The 14,998-nt window shown below is 42.2% G+C and overlaps 1 protein-coding gene across 4 annotated transcripts in view; it reads right to left on the bottom strand.

Annotated features, from left to right (window-relative positions):
- enox2 (ecto-NOX disulfide-thiol exchanger 2) overlaps positions 1-14,998 on the bottom strand; it is a 307,278-nt gene that overhangs the window by 54,906 nt on the left and 237,374 nt on the right. For all 4 annotated transcript variants that reach the window (XM_088343564.1, XM_088343563.1, XM_088343566.1 and 1 more), the window contains one exon: positions 7,607-7,762. In XM_088343564.1, coding sequence (XP_088199690.1) covers positions 7,607-7,762 — 156 coding nt within the window. The remainder of the gene's footprint in view (positions 1-7,606; positions 7,763-14,998) is intronic.

Here is a 14,998-nt window from a genome sequence, read left to right as displayed (position 1 = left end):
TGGTTAGCAAGCGGATACTCCCAAAGACAATGTATACCATGTTTTCCGCACTTTTAGATGCACCGGATAAGGTGGACCCCACAATAATAGTTTTTTGAGATTTAGTTTTTCATATATAAGGCGCACCGGACTATGAGGTGCATGGATTTATGGATGTGTGACACATAAAGCCTGTCTTTAGTTAAAAAATCTAAGTTGAACAAGACTGTATAAAGATATTAAACCAGGGGGGGCTAACCCGGTCCTGGAGAACCGCATGTCCTGCATATTTTGGAGGTTTCTCTGCTCCAACATATGTGATTCCAATCACCTGGATCGTTATCAAGCTCTCACAAAGCCTGCTAACTAGCTGAAAATTTGCGTCGACTGTGTTGAAGCAGAGAAACCTCTAAAACATGCAGGACGTGCGGCTCTCCAGGACCGGGTAAGCCACCACTGCAATAAACAATGACGGGTGGATAATGAAAATAAAGCCGGTGAGAGAGACGCTATCCACGAGCGTACCGACCCGGCCTGAAATTCGGATCGGCCCAGGCTTGGGCTAAAAATCTTACTTCTGGCCTGAAAGTGGCGGACAAAGAAGGCTCGCTTTAGACTTCTCTTCCTTTTAGAAAAATCAACACAACAATATGTTCCCTTGTTTAACGGCGCAATCCCTTTTGTGGATTACCGCCCCCTAGCCAATCATAGTGAAACCCGTGACATTTCTCAAAGCAAGCTTGTTGGTGTGACGCCAACTCGGAATCTGATTGGCTAAACCACCAGCTTACTCTAAGATTTTATGTGCCAGGGCCTTCAGAATTAATAATGAAGGCCTTTGGGTAGGAACAACTAATGGCTGAGATGTGATTGGTTAAATGCTAAAAAAATGAAAGCACACATATGGATGCAGTGCAACAAGGGTGAAGCAATGAAAGGAAGCTGACAGGCAATTTAGAATTACTCACTATGTATTAATGGACAAAATATGAGTAACGTCCCATGATTCAGATAGTTTTTAGGCTAGCAGGGAGGGCCTCGCAGGTACTCACAGCCCACCACTGGTATTACCGTATTTTCTGGACTATAAGTGTCTCCAGCCGTTAATAAAGAAGAAAAAAACAGTCACACCTAGGGTATAAATCTCTTCATTGGGGAAATGTATTTGATGAAATTCAACATCTAAAACAAACGTATCATCTTAAAAGGCAATTCAAAATATAAATAGAGAAAACTTTACATAATTTTCATGCCTAGAAATGTCATTAACAACATATCATATTACAAGTTATTCAGTTAACTCTAGCATAAAGAACATGCTTACCAAAGTATTAACTTCACGCCAAATCACTAAATCCAATTAAATATTCATCCTCTGTGCCACTTTTACCGGTAAACAACTGCCCCAACAGACAATGCGTCGCCTTCTCTTTTTGCTTTAAAAAAATGTCCCCCACCCACAAAAGGGCAAGGTGGAAATAATCAACACAGGCCTAGAGCGCCCTCCTGAGGTTTAGTGTGAAAATAACATGTGAAATGATATACAGGACCAGTAATAAAAATGTAAAACTCGATAATATAATCATAATACGGTATGCTAATAATTTCACATAATAGTCGTAACTGGAGTACAAGTCGCATCCCCGGCCAAACTATGAAAAAAAAACGGGACTTTCTCTCCGGAAAATACGGGAATCATTTTCTCATTTTTGACGTATCTTTCAATTTGCAGACCGATAGAAAGAACCTGTCATGATTACTGATGTGACTCGGCTGTGCCCGCTCCTTTGGCACCAAATTACGCGGACTCTGATTGGCTCCCGATCAGTACTTGTATCCAGTCCTGTCTGTCCCCTTTTGTCAGTACGTACTGTCAAGACCAGAACGGAGACAGGACCCACTTGCGTTACGTTTCTCACAGGTTTTATTGAAAGAAAGAGAAAGGGTTGCGCCCACGATCCCGTGATTGCTGGACGCGGGAAGCAGGTCGCTCTGATACTCGAATGGTGCTCCGAACGCGGAAGTGGATCTTCCGTGGCGAGCGATGGCGGTGTCGGACGGAAAAATGGGTCAGTAGCCGGGACAGGGGAGCAAAGTCGTGGTCGGGGTACGGAAGCGAGTCATAAGCCAGAATAGGAGACGTGGTCGGGGACAAAAAGACGTCGAAAGCCGGGACGGGAGAGTAGACGTGGTCAGGATCAAAAACGGGTCGAAGCCGGGGGACAGACGAGAGCAAAAAACGGGACAGGTGGGGGCCAGGGTCGAAAAAGGCTTTTCTAGCGTTAACTGAGGCTCGCAGACGGACTGACAAAAGGGGACCGACACGACTGGATACAAGTAATGATCGGGAGCCAATCATAGTCTGCGGCATTTGGCGGCAAAGGAGCCACATCAGTAATCATGACAGAAGCAATCTCGGGGAAAAGTAAAACAGAAGTCAACCGAAAAGAGGTAATGCACACAGACAGTGAGGTTATCCACAGCGAGGAGATGCAGGGGGAAAAACAAATCCCCGATGTGGGGGAGGGGGATCAGATTTGAACGCTTAAAGGTCAGTCAGAGGGGACGTGGTGCAGGATGCTAACGAAAACAAAAAGGGGCTACGGGGGGTGCTGCTGATGGAAGCCATATGCAAGACGTTTCCACGGGTTAACTCAAACGATTTGGTAAATAAACTCATCTTGGGCTACGGCGCTCATTTTCCAAATGATACGATGGCAAAACACGGCGGAAAATTCATCATGTCGTGTTAAGATTAAGGCTCGCCGGTGCAGTCAGCGCTCATTTGATGCTTGTATTTTAGTTTCTTGGCTTAATCGTGCACTGGGATAACCCGTCTGATGACGCATGTCTGGTGTGATTACCCAGGGAAGTCATTAGAGTTGCTGCTACTTATTTTATTAACCTTTATCAAAGATGAACATCTGGTTGCAGATTTTAATTCAGCCAATATTATTTGACATTATACAGACGCTCCCCTACTTGAGACCATTCGAGTTACGAAAAACAGTACATCTGAACATTTTTTTAGGGACGTCGAAAAATATCCGGACTTTGCTTTAAGTTAGATTTTGTATTGTGTGCACTTTTTTCCGAGGACAGTAGTGCTTCTTTCCGCCACTCCCGGCGTGTGGCGCTGTGAGAGGTCACCCAGCATCTACCCTGAAGAAGAAATCCACCTTCCTCTTCCTAGTTTGTGTGTAAACATTCTATACTGCATCTCATTCGCTAAGAACTTTGACATTTTTATTGTTGCATCCATTCAATAGGGTTGGTGTAAAGTGTAAGGGGGCGAGTCGTTTCTTTTGAAATAAAAGAAAGCTTGATGCGGTTGAGAAAATAGTTGGAACGCTTTTTTTTCGTCCACTCTCTACCACAGAGGAGGACCTTTTGAAGCCCATATTCCAAAAGTAAGTTAAACTCAACTTTATTCATCTTTATAGAGTATATTATTTCATGAAAAAAATATATTTTGGTACAAAACAATACAAGTCTTAAACATGATTATGCAAACCATAAACATGCAAAATATATCACTGAAGCAACTTACGAACAAATTCAACTTACAACCGATCGTCCGTTAAATAGATAATGAGATGAGATAATAGATAATAATTACAGGAGAAAAATTAAAACAATAAATGTATTTGAATTAAAATAAAAATGAAATAAAGACCATACTTAAACCTTGAATAAATACAGTAATTAATAAGTTAATCATTACAAAAATACAGTTTTCAGAAAAAAATGTACAATACTGTACATAAAGCATGGTAAAACACTCATTCTGCCATACTGCTAGTACAATAAATAACAAAGAAGGAGCCATAATGCTTTTGTTGTGGCTTAAAAGTGGATTTCTTTTGGAAAAACTTGGCTCTGCTGCCGAAAATCAAGCCCGATCATCTGTTTCTTCAGATGTCGGCTTCTCGGTCGGCTCGATGAGAGATTAAGGTGCTTTATGTAACATATTGCCGGCTGAGATGCGAGAAGGGAACCCAAAAGTGAAGAAACATAGAAAACGGGATCTAAAAATAGGTTTGTGATCGCAGCAACCAAAAAAAGTACATTGAGGATCAAAAATAGATTCTGGCTTGAGGCAGTCTAAACTTCAAACTGCAAACAAGTGAAGCTAGTTTTGAATACAGTATTTATTCTTGTATAACGCGTAGTCGTGTATTAATATTTTTGAGGATGCCATTATGTTTTGTCCATTCTCTAACATTAGTTTCTGGTACCTTGAATGAAATAAGAGATCATTGAATAAAATCCAATGCCTTTGCAAATGTCATCTGTAATACCTGTGATCTATTGGATAGGTTTTGGCGTTCTCACTGCGGCGACCCGGGTTCGATTCCCGCTGCACACAACTTTTTGCGATTTTGGTCAGCGTAATTTTTTGACTGATCAATGATTGCATTAATATATACCTTGGGTGTAGGTTAAAGTAATTTATTGACGACGTTAACTATAAACACGATATTAATATACAATTAACAATGTATCATCAGATACACAACCTTGTCGTGCTTTTTTTGCGTTTATTAATATTTTTCAGGATGCCATTCTCTAACATTAGTCTCTGGTACCTTGAATAAAAAGAGTGATCATGAGATAAAATCAAATGCCTTTTCATATGTCATCTGTCATACCAGTGATCTATTGGATAGGTTTAGGCGTTCTCACTGCGGCAACCCGGGTTCGATTCTCGCTGCACACAACTTTTTGCGATTTCGGTCAGCGTCATTTTTCGACTGATCAATGATTGCATTAATATATACTGTGAGTGTAGCTTATACACAAATAAGTATGATAGGTCTTACTGCAGTTTAAGCTCCGTGCATGAAAAATATCTGTCAAAAGATTACTTTTGGAGAGTGCCTTATAGGCCCCTTCTCAATGTTTCTTATTTTCCTTGTGATGAGGTTTTGAGTTTTTCATCGCCCGCATGTTGGTTTAAGATCAAGGTTGTCATGGTAACCTGTGCAGTCCTCTGAGACATTTGTGATTAAGGGTGTCACAAATGTATCTGATTTGACTTGACTAGTGTGTAAAATACTGAATTTTGGTGTCATGTGTTTAGAGCTGGTTGAGTGGAGTAGCAGGTGGATGCAAAAGGTGAGAAGATGGCTAAACGGATTTGATAAAAAGTGCGATCATGAGATATAATTTACATCTGCTGCAGGGAAGTCAAACTTTTGGACTAGCGTGTGACGTCATCCACTCCGCTGTTGCTAAACTACAACACAGCAACCCGAGGCCATCCTGTTAATTTATTAATCAACAACAAAAGGATACTGCTGGAAGTGTGAATTTCCCTACGGGGATGAATAATGCATCCATCCATCCATCCATCCATTCATCTAATCTAATGCCTTTTTGCATCTGTATCACAGGTGTTGTAGTGGTAAACATTTGGCGCTCACACCCCAGTGACCAGGGTTTGATTCCCATTGCATACGATAATGATATTTTCCGACTAATCAATCAATGCACAAAAACAAATATACTGCTGTAAAACCTCATGTATAACTCTCATCTAAACTGAGTTCTTTTTCTAGGTTAAAAAAATACAAAAATAAATTATTCACGGAATAAATATGGTAAATCACCTTTTCTGAGTACACGACAGAACAGACAATAAATCAGGGTGCCAAAGTGTGCGATCATTTAGCTCGACTCTCGAGGGCTTTCATCTCCTTGAAGACGACAATGCAGTTTTCTCGTGCGAACGGAGCCGAGAGGGTCTCGGTGACAGACAGCGGCAACTTGCCGTAATTGGAGAGCCAGAAAAGAGATAAATAGTGCTTCGCACTCACAGTTTGAATAAACAAATGTGACCTGAAAATATCACAAGGTTGCTTTTGTGTGCGACTGTGAAGCTTCATTATGGGATGACTTGGTGTTGGAATGAAAACTGGCACAAGTCTGAGTGCTTACAATAATGGCGCAAGTCAGAAGTGGGGACGTTTGTTTATCTAATTTTCCCCCAGCACTTGAGGAAAAAAACCCTCTTGGAGTATAAATTATATATAAATATATATGTGTATTGAGGCTATACGCTAAGCGAAAAGAGGGGGGCAGCGGGTATCAGGATGACGGATCGAAAATCCAAGCGTACATTGAACAAATAGACCCAAAAGATGACTTCCTGAGTGAAAGTCTCAGGCAGAAGAACCCTGATGAAAGTGTAGAGGAGGAGCAGTAGACATCCTGGGAGGACAAGATCCTACATGCAATATACCATTGTCAGATAGAGGAGGTGGCTGACATCAAGACATGGCTTGGCTCGATACTGCAGGACTGACAGACAGCTGATCATGGCAGACCAAGAACAGGCCATAAGCACAGGAACCATAGAGGCCAGGATCGACCAGAGCAGATCAGACTGTGCAAAGACGCCCCTGAAATAGTTCATCACATAGTAGCAGGGTGTAAGAGTCTAGCTGGATCAGACTAGATAGAGAGGCACAACCATGTACCTGGGGATCCTTCAAAAAACAAACAAAAATAACAATGAAGGACTTGCGCAAAGCATGGATAAGGAAAAAAAAGTCAGCGAGGGAGAAGCACGATCTGGCTTAGACCCGTATTAATGATGACATTTTTAGGTCAGACCCGACCCTGGCCGGTCTCGAGCTTAAGATCTTACCTCTATCTGGGGTATTTGTTGATACGTGACCCAGGTTCTGGCATTATGATGATGATTTCCTATATGTCATGACATTATCAATCGTCAAACAAGGAAATAAAATGCACTGCTTAATGTTATCTTTTAATTCTGTCTTTAAATCCATGATATGGCTCTCATTCCCAAAAAACTGTTGAAATGTATTCCTTTCTGGTACAGACTCTTCCCTACTTACGAAAAACGGTAGATATGAACATTTTTTTCGGGATGTCGCACAATATCCAAATATTTAGATTTTGTATCCTGTGCACCTTTTTCGGAGTACAGGACAGTACTGTAGTGCTTCTTTCCGCCGCTACCGGCGTGTGGTGGCGCTGTGAGAGGTCACCCAGCATCCAACCCGAAGAAGGAATCTGGCTTCTACTTCCTAGTTCGTGTGTAAACATTCTATACTGTATATACTATCCCCAGCGCGCTAAGAACTTTGACATTTTTATTGTTTAATATCTCGTTCATTCATTCAACATGGTGTAAAGTGTAAAGAAGAGGCGAGCTGTTTCTTTTGAAATGAAAGTGGAATAAGAAAGCTTGATGCGGTTGAGAAAATGGTTAGATCGCTTTTTTTCGACCACTTTCTACCACGGAGGAGGATGTCGCCTAACTCTTGAAGCCCATCTTTCAAAAGTATGTTAAACTCAACTTTATTTAGCTTACTATTGTATGAAATGTTTATTTTCTGGTACAAAACAATACAGGTGACTTAAAAAAAAACCTTAAACATACATTCCATACAAAATATAGCACTGAAGCAACTAACGAACAAATTCAACTTACAAACGATCGCCCGGAACATATCTTATCCGTATGTTGAGCAGCGTCTGTATATGTAAGTGTGTGTGTGTGGTTGGATCCCTTAACCACTAGGGTCATAGGGGCACCGTTTCCTGGTGTGTATCTTGGGCAAGTACAGCCTGCTGGCGCATATATTTGACTTACTGGGATTTGGTGGGAAGAGTGTGCAGCTCTTGCAGTGTATGATCTCTTTGACGACGGGCACTTCGTGCGAGAGTGGCGCGGGCACCATGCCCAAAGCCGGCATCAACGGGTTGATAGGGGTGATGCCGGCCATCATCCCCAGGTTTGGGTCAAAGTCTGAAAGGGAAAAAAAAAGAGCTCGGTTAAGCAATTCCTCACCCGGCGACACTTCATCATATATTGATCATATTCCCCCCTGCAGTTTAAAAAATTCATCGAGGATTGATTGTGTGGTTAGAGCCGTTCATGACTAAATCATGCCGTAAACAATATGCATTATTCAAACGTTAGCCAGGTGAGTCCCTTGTGTGACACCTTTCACTGTTGCTTCTTGTCGGGAGTTCCGTTTCCGCAGGCAAAGTTGACAACCGCAATAATAAACACGCTAAATTGTTAATAGAAGCGCTACCTTGGTCTGAGTGAGCTGTATTATTTCTTATAGGGCAAAATTGTTCCGTAAATCTTGATCCATACCATAAGGGGAGACAACTTATAGATGACATTTTTGATAGCTTATTCAAAAACATCTTTAGTATGTAATCTATCGATCTATCTATCTACTATGTATCTACCCTGGTCATATCCCTCGAGAGGGGTGAGCGACAGCAAGACAGACAAATACAAAAACAAAGAAAATTAAAAAAGGAAAAAGTAGCAAAAACACACACACCATTTTTTGGGGGGGACATTTGGGGCCAACCCAAATGCCCAAACACCCAAACAAGTTAAGCACCTCGACACCCAAGTTGGTCATGCTTTTGTCCCTCCAGATGAAACGGGACACAAGAAAGTGGCCGTGTCACTCGGGTCAGGGTGACACAACACACTCTTCTGTTCAACAGCAGGGCCTGACAGGTTTCACTGGTTTACCCCTGCCACATCATACAGGTGCCCTGCCATCCCTTAGAACACGTCTAAACATCCCACTATCCTTTTACAACACCTCTCCACTCATTCCTATCACCAACAAGACTCTTCGACAACTCTCTTAGTCTTGGTATGTAAACAGTTACCATATTTATTGGTGTATGACACATACTTTTTTTCTTTACTTACAAAAGAACTCTAAGTTCGGGTAAGCGTTATACCAGAATTCCTACAGCTTAAGGCAAGTGAAATTCAAGACTTTCTAATGCCTTTTGACATTAATTTAAGACCAAGTTGACAAAAAACACAATTGAAACAAACAAAACAAAAAAAAACAAAAAAAAAATTTCTTGCAAAAAATACATTGTGCCACGTACACATTACCTGGCACAGCTTTTAGCCCTGGGAAAAACGTTTGTTGGACATCCACTTCCCATTAAACATGGTCTTTGTCCAAAGTTGCTATGTGTATTGTGTGTAGACCTAAGACATGTGTGTGCTATGAAAGACCCGACTGAAACCACATCACCATTTTGATAGTTCCATTATTGTGGTCATGCTATGTTGTCACCAAAGAAAATCAGTTAATTTAAAAAAAAATTCTCATCTCATCTCATCATCTGCACCGCTTATCCTCAGTAGGGTCGCGGGGGTGCTGGAGCCCGTCCCAGCAATCATCGGGCAGTGGGCAGGGGACACCCTGAACTGGTTGCCAGCCATATTCCTAAATATGAATGTGTTCACGCTTCTAATACTTTCAGGAATTTGATTTAAGAAATTTTAATGACAATTAAGGCTTATTTTTAGAACAATGAATTCAATGCCTTTCAAGACTTTTCAAGGATCCGAGTGAACCCTGACTGAGGATGTGAAAGTTGAACAGTAATATGGCAGGATAACTCGGTATATTAAGAATATGAGGGGTGTGAAGGAGATATAGTTTATGTAGTTCCAAATTCAATAGTGCTCTGTATTTTGTGGTCTTAACACATCGGAGGTTTTAAAAAAGTCACAAATCGGGCAAATCTTCCAATACTGGGGTCATAGCAAAGCGTTCAATAATTCGACTTCTCTCTAAAGCCTTATTCTAAGAATAATCAATTCAATACCTTCTAAGACTTTTCAAGGATCCACAGTAACTCTGCAAACACGAAATTTTACAGTTGTATACTACCGCAATGGATGATATGTCAGAAAATTTGGGGGTTTTCTTTACACCGGATAGTCCGAAAGTATACTAAGGATAAGCGGTGCAGATAATGGATGGATGGAAGTATTTGCCAAAAACCATCTTGTAATCATATTCAAAGTATCCCCTAGTACGTCGTATTTTCCCTCGCTGGAGTTCTGCAACATGGTGACAGATCCATCCGAGGACACAACGATAACATTTTGACTCTTCTCCTCGTAACAATGGCGAATATATAGCTTCCATTTCCGAGCAGACTCATTTGGATGTGCCGTAAATCCAGTGCAGGCCAAGTTACATATACAGCACTAAATGGAAATAGATCCTATAATTCCTTATAAATGAAGGGAACGGGAGAATAGAGGCATTAGCACATTAAAGGTGCAGACTTGGAATAGATCCCTGGAGCCGGAGAGGATGTAATAAATACGCCAGTTATAAAACAAGCTGCAATAATGAGCGGGGAGAAAAAGAGGAGTGCGCAAATTGTATCAGGCAACGGCGCATTGCCAATAAATCCCTTTGAATTGAATTGAAAGAGACTCGACAGAGTAACGCGAGGGGAATGCCGCAAAATGTATTTTCATACCTGGATCGGGAATAGCGAGAGTGCGACGGGGCCGCGCCTCGGAGAAAGTGCGCATAGTGTTCTGCCGGTGTCAATCAAGAAAAGTGTAATAAAGTCACTTTCCTCCCGACGAGGTTCCTCATTTACATTTGTCTGGTGTAGCTCCAGGATGTTTCATCACCGTTATTATTTTTCCTCTCAACGTTTTACGACACGTGCCAAGGTGTGTACGTCACATTTCAGAATGTTCTCCATTGCACGTTGGAATGTAGTTATAATCGTGTTGAATTATGTATCTTCTCTGCTTATATACCCAAAGCTATTATCTGCTATTCTCTCTGCTATTCGATTGAAAAGCTTCCCGGTGCTCCTAATGAGTACATCGCGATACCTGGGTTTCAGCCAAAGTGGAGAGCATATGGGTATAACGGTTTGGTATGGCTGCAGAAAGGAAAATCCTTGAAGAGTCATCAACACAGCCCCCCAAAAAATCATCAGCTGATTTCCAACTAGAATGGAGGATATTGCTGCAGAAAGAGTCAACAAGTCAAGTCACAATTGTTTGTATAGCCCTTGTAGGACTACAAATACACCCCCGTCAGTTAAATCTACAGACACGGTGTCCAAAGAACTCCGAAAGAAACACTATATGTCCCACAAGACACCACTTCTCTCGGATTATTGAAGTACCTATATCCCCTGATTAACAGACCTACGCCCGTTTCTCTATGCCCCCAATTGGACCGAACCACGCCAGTCTCTCTACGCCAGGGGTCAGCAACCTTTTTGGTGTGGAGTGCCACTTTCAAATTTCCATTTTTTAGATATCCAACAGAGCTGTCATTTTAGACCAGTCCAAATATACAACATGGATATACATCTAAATTGAATAACGGACTAATTTATCCTCTACTATTCTTGTTCATCAATCAACTAAAAAAATGAATGTGTATAACAAGTGAAAAGGGCTGTAGCCATCCATGACTTCAAATTTTTGCCACCAGAATGAACCAGAATCAACCATTCTTAATTAACAATGAACTCCAATCAAAAAACAAGTGCTATGGACAGCTACCATACAATTCATCGATAATATCTTGTTGCAGAAAATATCAAAACTTGAAATAACAGCAGCAAAGGAGAAGGCGCGCGCGCACACACCGCTTCTTTAAAATATTCGCCATCAATAAATGTTTTTTTGTGCTTTGCTATGCAGTGAGCAATGTGATAGCTTGCTTCAGTGGTGGTGTTTTTAGCAGTGTCAAAGGTTTCCAGGGTCTGGGTTTGTTTGCTGTACCTGGACACTGCGCGTTTTAAAGTCTTCACCATGTCAGACTCATCCTTGAATTCATGTTCATGTTTCGTCTCGTAACGACGTTTAACACTTGCTGTGCAAGGTACAACGCTCTTTTTGGCATAATGCACAAAACAGCACGGTCATTTTTTGCACAAAGCCCCATTCGTCTGTCCATGCTGGCTGGAAAGAACGAGATGTTTTCGCTCGAGGAGCCGTCATAATTCGTTCATGTATCGTGCGCGTGTGTTTTGTTGGCTGACACACTGACACACGAAGCAAAAGAGGAGGGGCGCTGACGTAAAGCCTCTAAATAACACGGCGCACAACTGAAAATGTCTAAATGTCAGGTAAAAATGCGCATTTTAAAAATATAATCATTATTATTTGCCGTGCGCTCATGTGCCACTGGTTAACCCCTCGCGTGCCACTGCTGGCACGTGTGTCATAGGTTGCCGACCCCTGCTCTACGCTCTATGATGTACAGAACCACATCCATCGTTCTCTACTGTAGTCACGTTGAAGGTCAGAATGACACGCTTACGGGGTCACTGACATCACAAGGTCGCTTTAAAAGCAGGCAGCAAGCACAGGCATTGCTCTCTTTACCGGCACGCCTACGCTCATGCCATTTGCACCGAAGACCATCTCAAAGACGTGTCTTCGTCTCAGGCGTCTCACTCTCTCGAACGAATCTTGCCGAAGCAAATTTGTCTTTTTCTTTCTAGCTGAACCCGAACAACCACTACTCTTTCTCTCAAGGTACTTGTACGCTAAAGGAAAAAAACATCCCTGCCAATTTGGTACTGGGGTCAAATGCTTCAAACACGCCAAAGTAAATCTCTGCTTGTTTCTATCGTTAGCTATTTTCACTCCCTACAATATACCCACCTTTTCAAACACTACAGAAAACCAATCTCAATCAAATTTCCATCTTATGGAAATGTTTAATAATTGACTTTAGCCTAAATAAAATAGTTGTGTTTTTTTTTAACAATCAATGTTTGTGTTTTTGATTAAATCAGTAATTCAATGAGGGCAGCACGGCGGCACAGTGGTTAGCGTGCGTGCGGCACAGTTCTGAGGCCATGAGATCAAACCTTCTGTGTGGAGTTTGCATGTTCTCCCCGTGCTTGCTTGGGTTTCCTCCGGGCACGCCGGTTCCCTCCCACATTCCAAAAGCATGCATGTCAGGTTAATTGGCCGGTCCAAATTGTCCCTAGGTGTGACTGAGCGAGTGCGTCGTCTGTCCCTGTGGCCCTGCGACTGGCTGGCAACCAGTTCAGGCCCACTGCCCGAAGATAGCTGGGATGGGCTCCAGCACCCCAGCGACCCTACTGATGATAAGCGGTGCAGATAATGGATGGATCGAGTAATTCAATGTTAGATCAATAAACCGTGATTTGATCCATAAATGTGTAGCTCCTTCAATTTATGAGGCTGACCGTCAAGAGTGGCCCTTGAATGTCTTCTTTTGGTAATCTAAGGCAATCAGGTGGCAAACATTCTTACACTATTTCCTTATAAACAAAGGTTAAAAAAACATGACTATTAATCACAAAAAAAGTCTCAAGACCATATTACAACACCTCTTGATCTGAAACCTATATGAGGGCAAGAAAAACCTCAAAAACCCCAGCATGAGGAGAATGAATAATCCTTCAGAAGGGGCCGCACACGAGGTAATCCCCATTCCCGGATGACCAGGCTGCAATACATGTTGCATCAAGGGCATCAACAGACAATATATATACATCATAAACATGAAATATAGACCCAAACAGAATGTCCAGTAAAAAGCTTCCTGCCCCAAAATCTTAACAAATGGAGCAGGTTCTAGATGATGGCCTACATCAGGTCCAAGTGCCAGTGCAATGGCTCAAAACACATGCACCTTGCAACAACCGGGCCCATACTTCGTCCTTAAGGACAAGAAGACAAGAGGTTTAAGATTACTCGTGAACCATGGAAAATAAGTGTGTATTTAACCGAGATTTAAACACTTCCATTGAGGTTGCACATCATATTTCTGAAGGCAGATCTTTTCACAGCACTGGGGGACAAATGGAGAACGCTCTTGAACCTACAGATTACTTCTTGGCTCTTGGAATCTCTGTTGGACCAATGTTTTGGATCATAAGCTCCAAGCAAGAACATAGGTGGGATCTTCATCACTAAAACATCACATTGACCCATCAATGGTGAACTGTCTTCAGAGCTGGACCATCGGCTACTCAGGTGTTCTTGGGTGCTACCTGTTGGCACCACGGTGGTAACCCCTGGTTTAATGTTATTCTGAAGCACATCAAACCAAAGTACTAAGAAAGCTGTTGCTTGGTTCACCCACCAAAACATACAGGCACGCACCCGGACCATTTTTACTTATCTTCCCGTTTCAGACGACGTATTCTCTCATCATGCCGACATGGTCACGGCGGGCTATCAAGGACTCCGCTGTTCCTTCCTCTACCAAGCCGAGGTTTGTTCTACATAATTACATTCGGAGCGGCCCATCAATCACGCGAGAATATGAAAAGGCGGTGCTCGGTTCTCCTTGGGAACAGGTGGCAGTCACGGACGACACGGGCGCTTTTCTATAATATTCTTTAATGAGACGAGATGGACTTGCCACCTGGATCACCAGCAGGGTTTGGAATATGTGTGCTTCAGTCTCTGACAGTGTCATTGGATTTAAACATGAAAAAAAACTCTTAATTTTTGTCTGACTCTGGTCTCAAACGAAAGCAGTCGCTCGAAAAAAAGTTATTCCATCAGGTTCATCTCCTGTAAAAGGCAACTACTTGACCTTTTTCTTACCTCCTTGATCGCAGAAGTTATACCTGCAAGCCGAGGAATAAAATCGAGTGCTAAAGTTTAGTTGAGTTTTATACTGTTTGGCCTTGGGGCACGATGAATCCTGGTCTGCAAAGGTTTGAGATGATGTCAATTTTTTGACTTTTTACTCAATTGTTTTCACAAGAAATACAAATTACTCTGTACATTTTATATATATATATATATATATATATATATATATATATATATATATATTAATTATATATAGGGCAGCACGGTGGAACAGTGGTTAGCGCATGTGTGGCACAGTTCTTAGGTCATGGGTTCAAATCCAGCTACCGGACTTCCCGGATATTTCCCCGCAGTGGTTAGCGCGTGTGCGGCACAGTTCTAAGGTCTTGGGAACCTCCTGTCTGGGTTCAAATCCAGCTACCTTCCTGAGTTTGTATGTTCTCCCCGTGTTTGCGTGGGTTTCCTCCGGGCACTCCGGTTTCCTCCTACATTCCAAAAAACATGCATTTCAGGTGAATTGGCCTGTCCAAATTGTCCCTAGGTGTGGATGAGCGAGCGAGTTGTCTGTCCCTGTGTGCCCTGCGATTGGCTGGCAACCAGTTCAGGGTGTCCCCTGCCCACTGCCCG

The sequence above is a fragment of the Urocampus carinirostris genome, chromosome 9 (genome assembly GCF_059441175.1).
Source record: "Urocampus carinirostris isolate Australia breed hairy pipefish chromosome 9, RoL_Ucar_1.0, whole genome shotgun sequence".
Lineage (NCBI taxonomy): Eukaryota > Metazoa > Chordata > Actinopteri > Syngnathiformes > Syngnathidae > Urocampus > Urocampus carinirostris.
The sequence above is the reverse complement of the archived record's forward strand: the minus strand, read 5'-3'. Positions and strand labels throughout refer to the sequence as shown.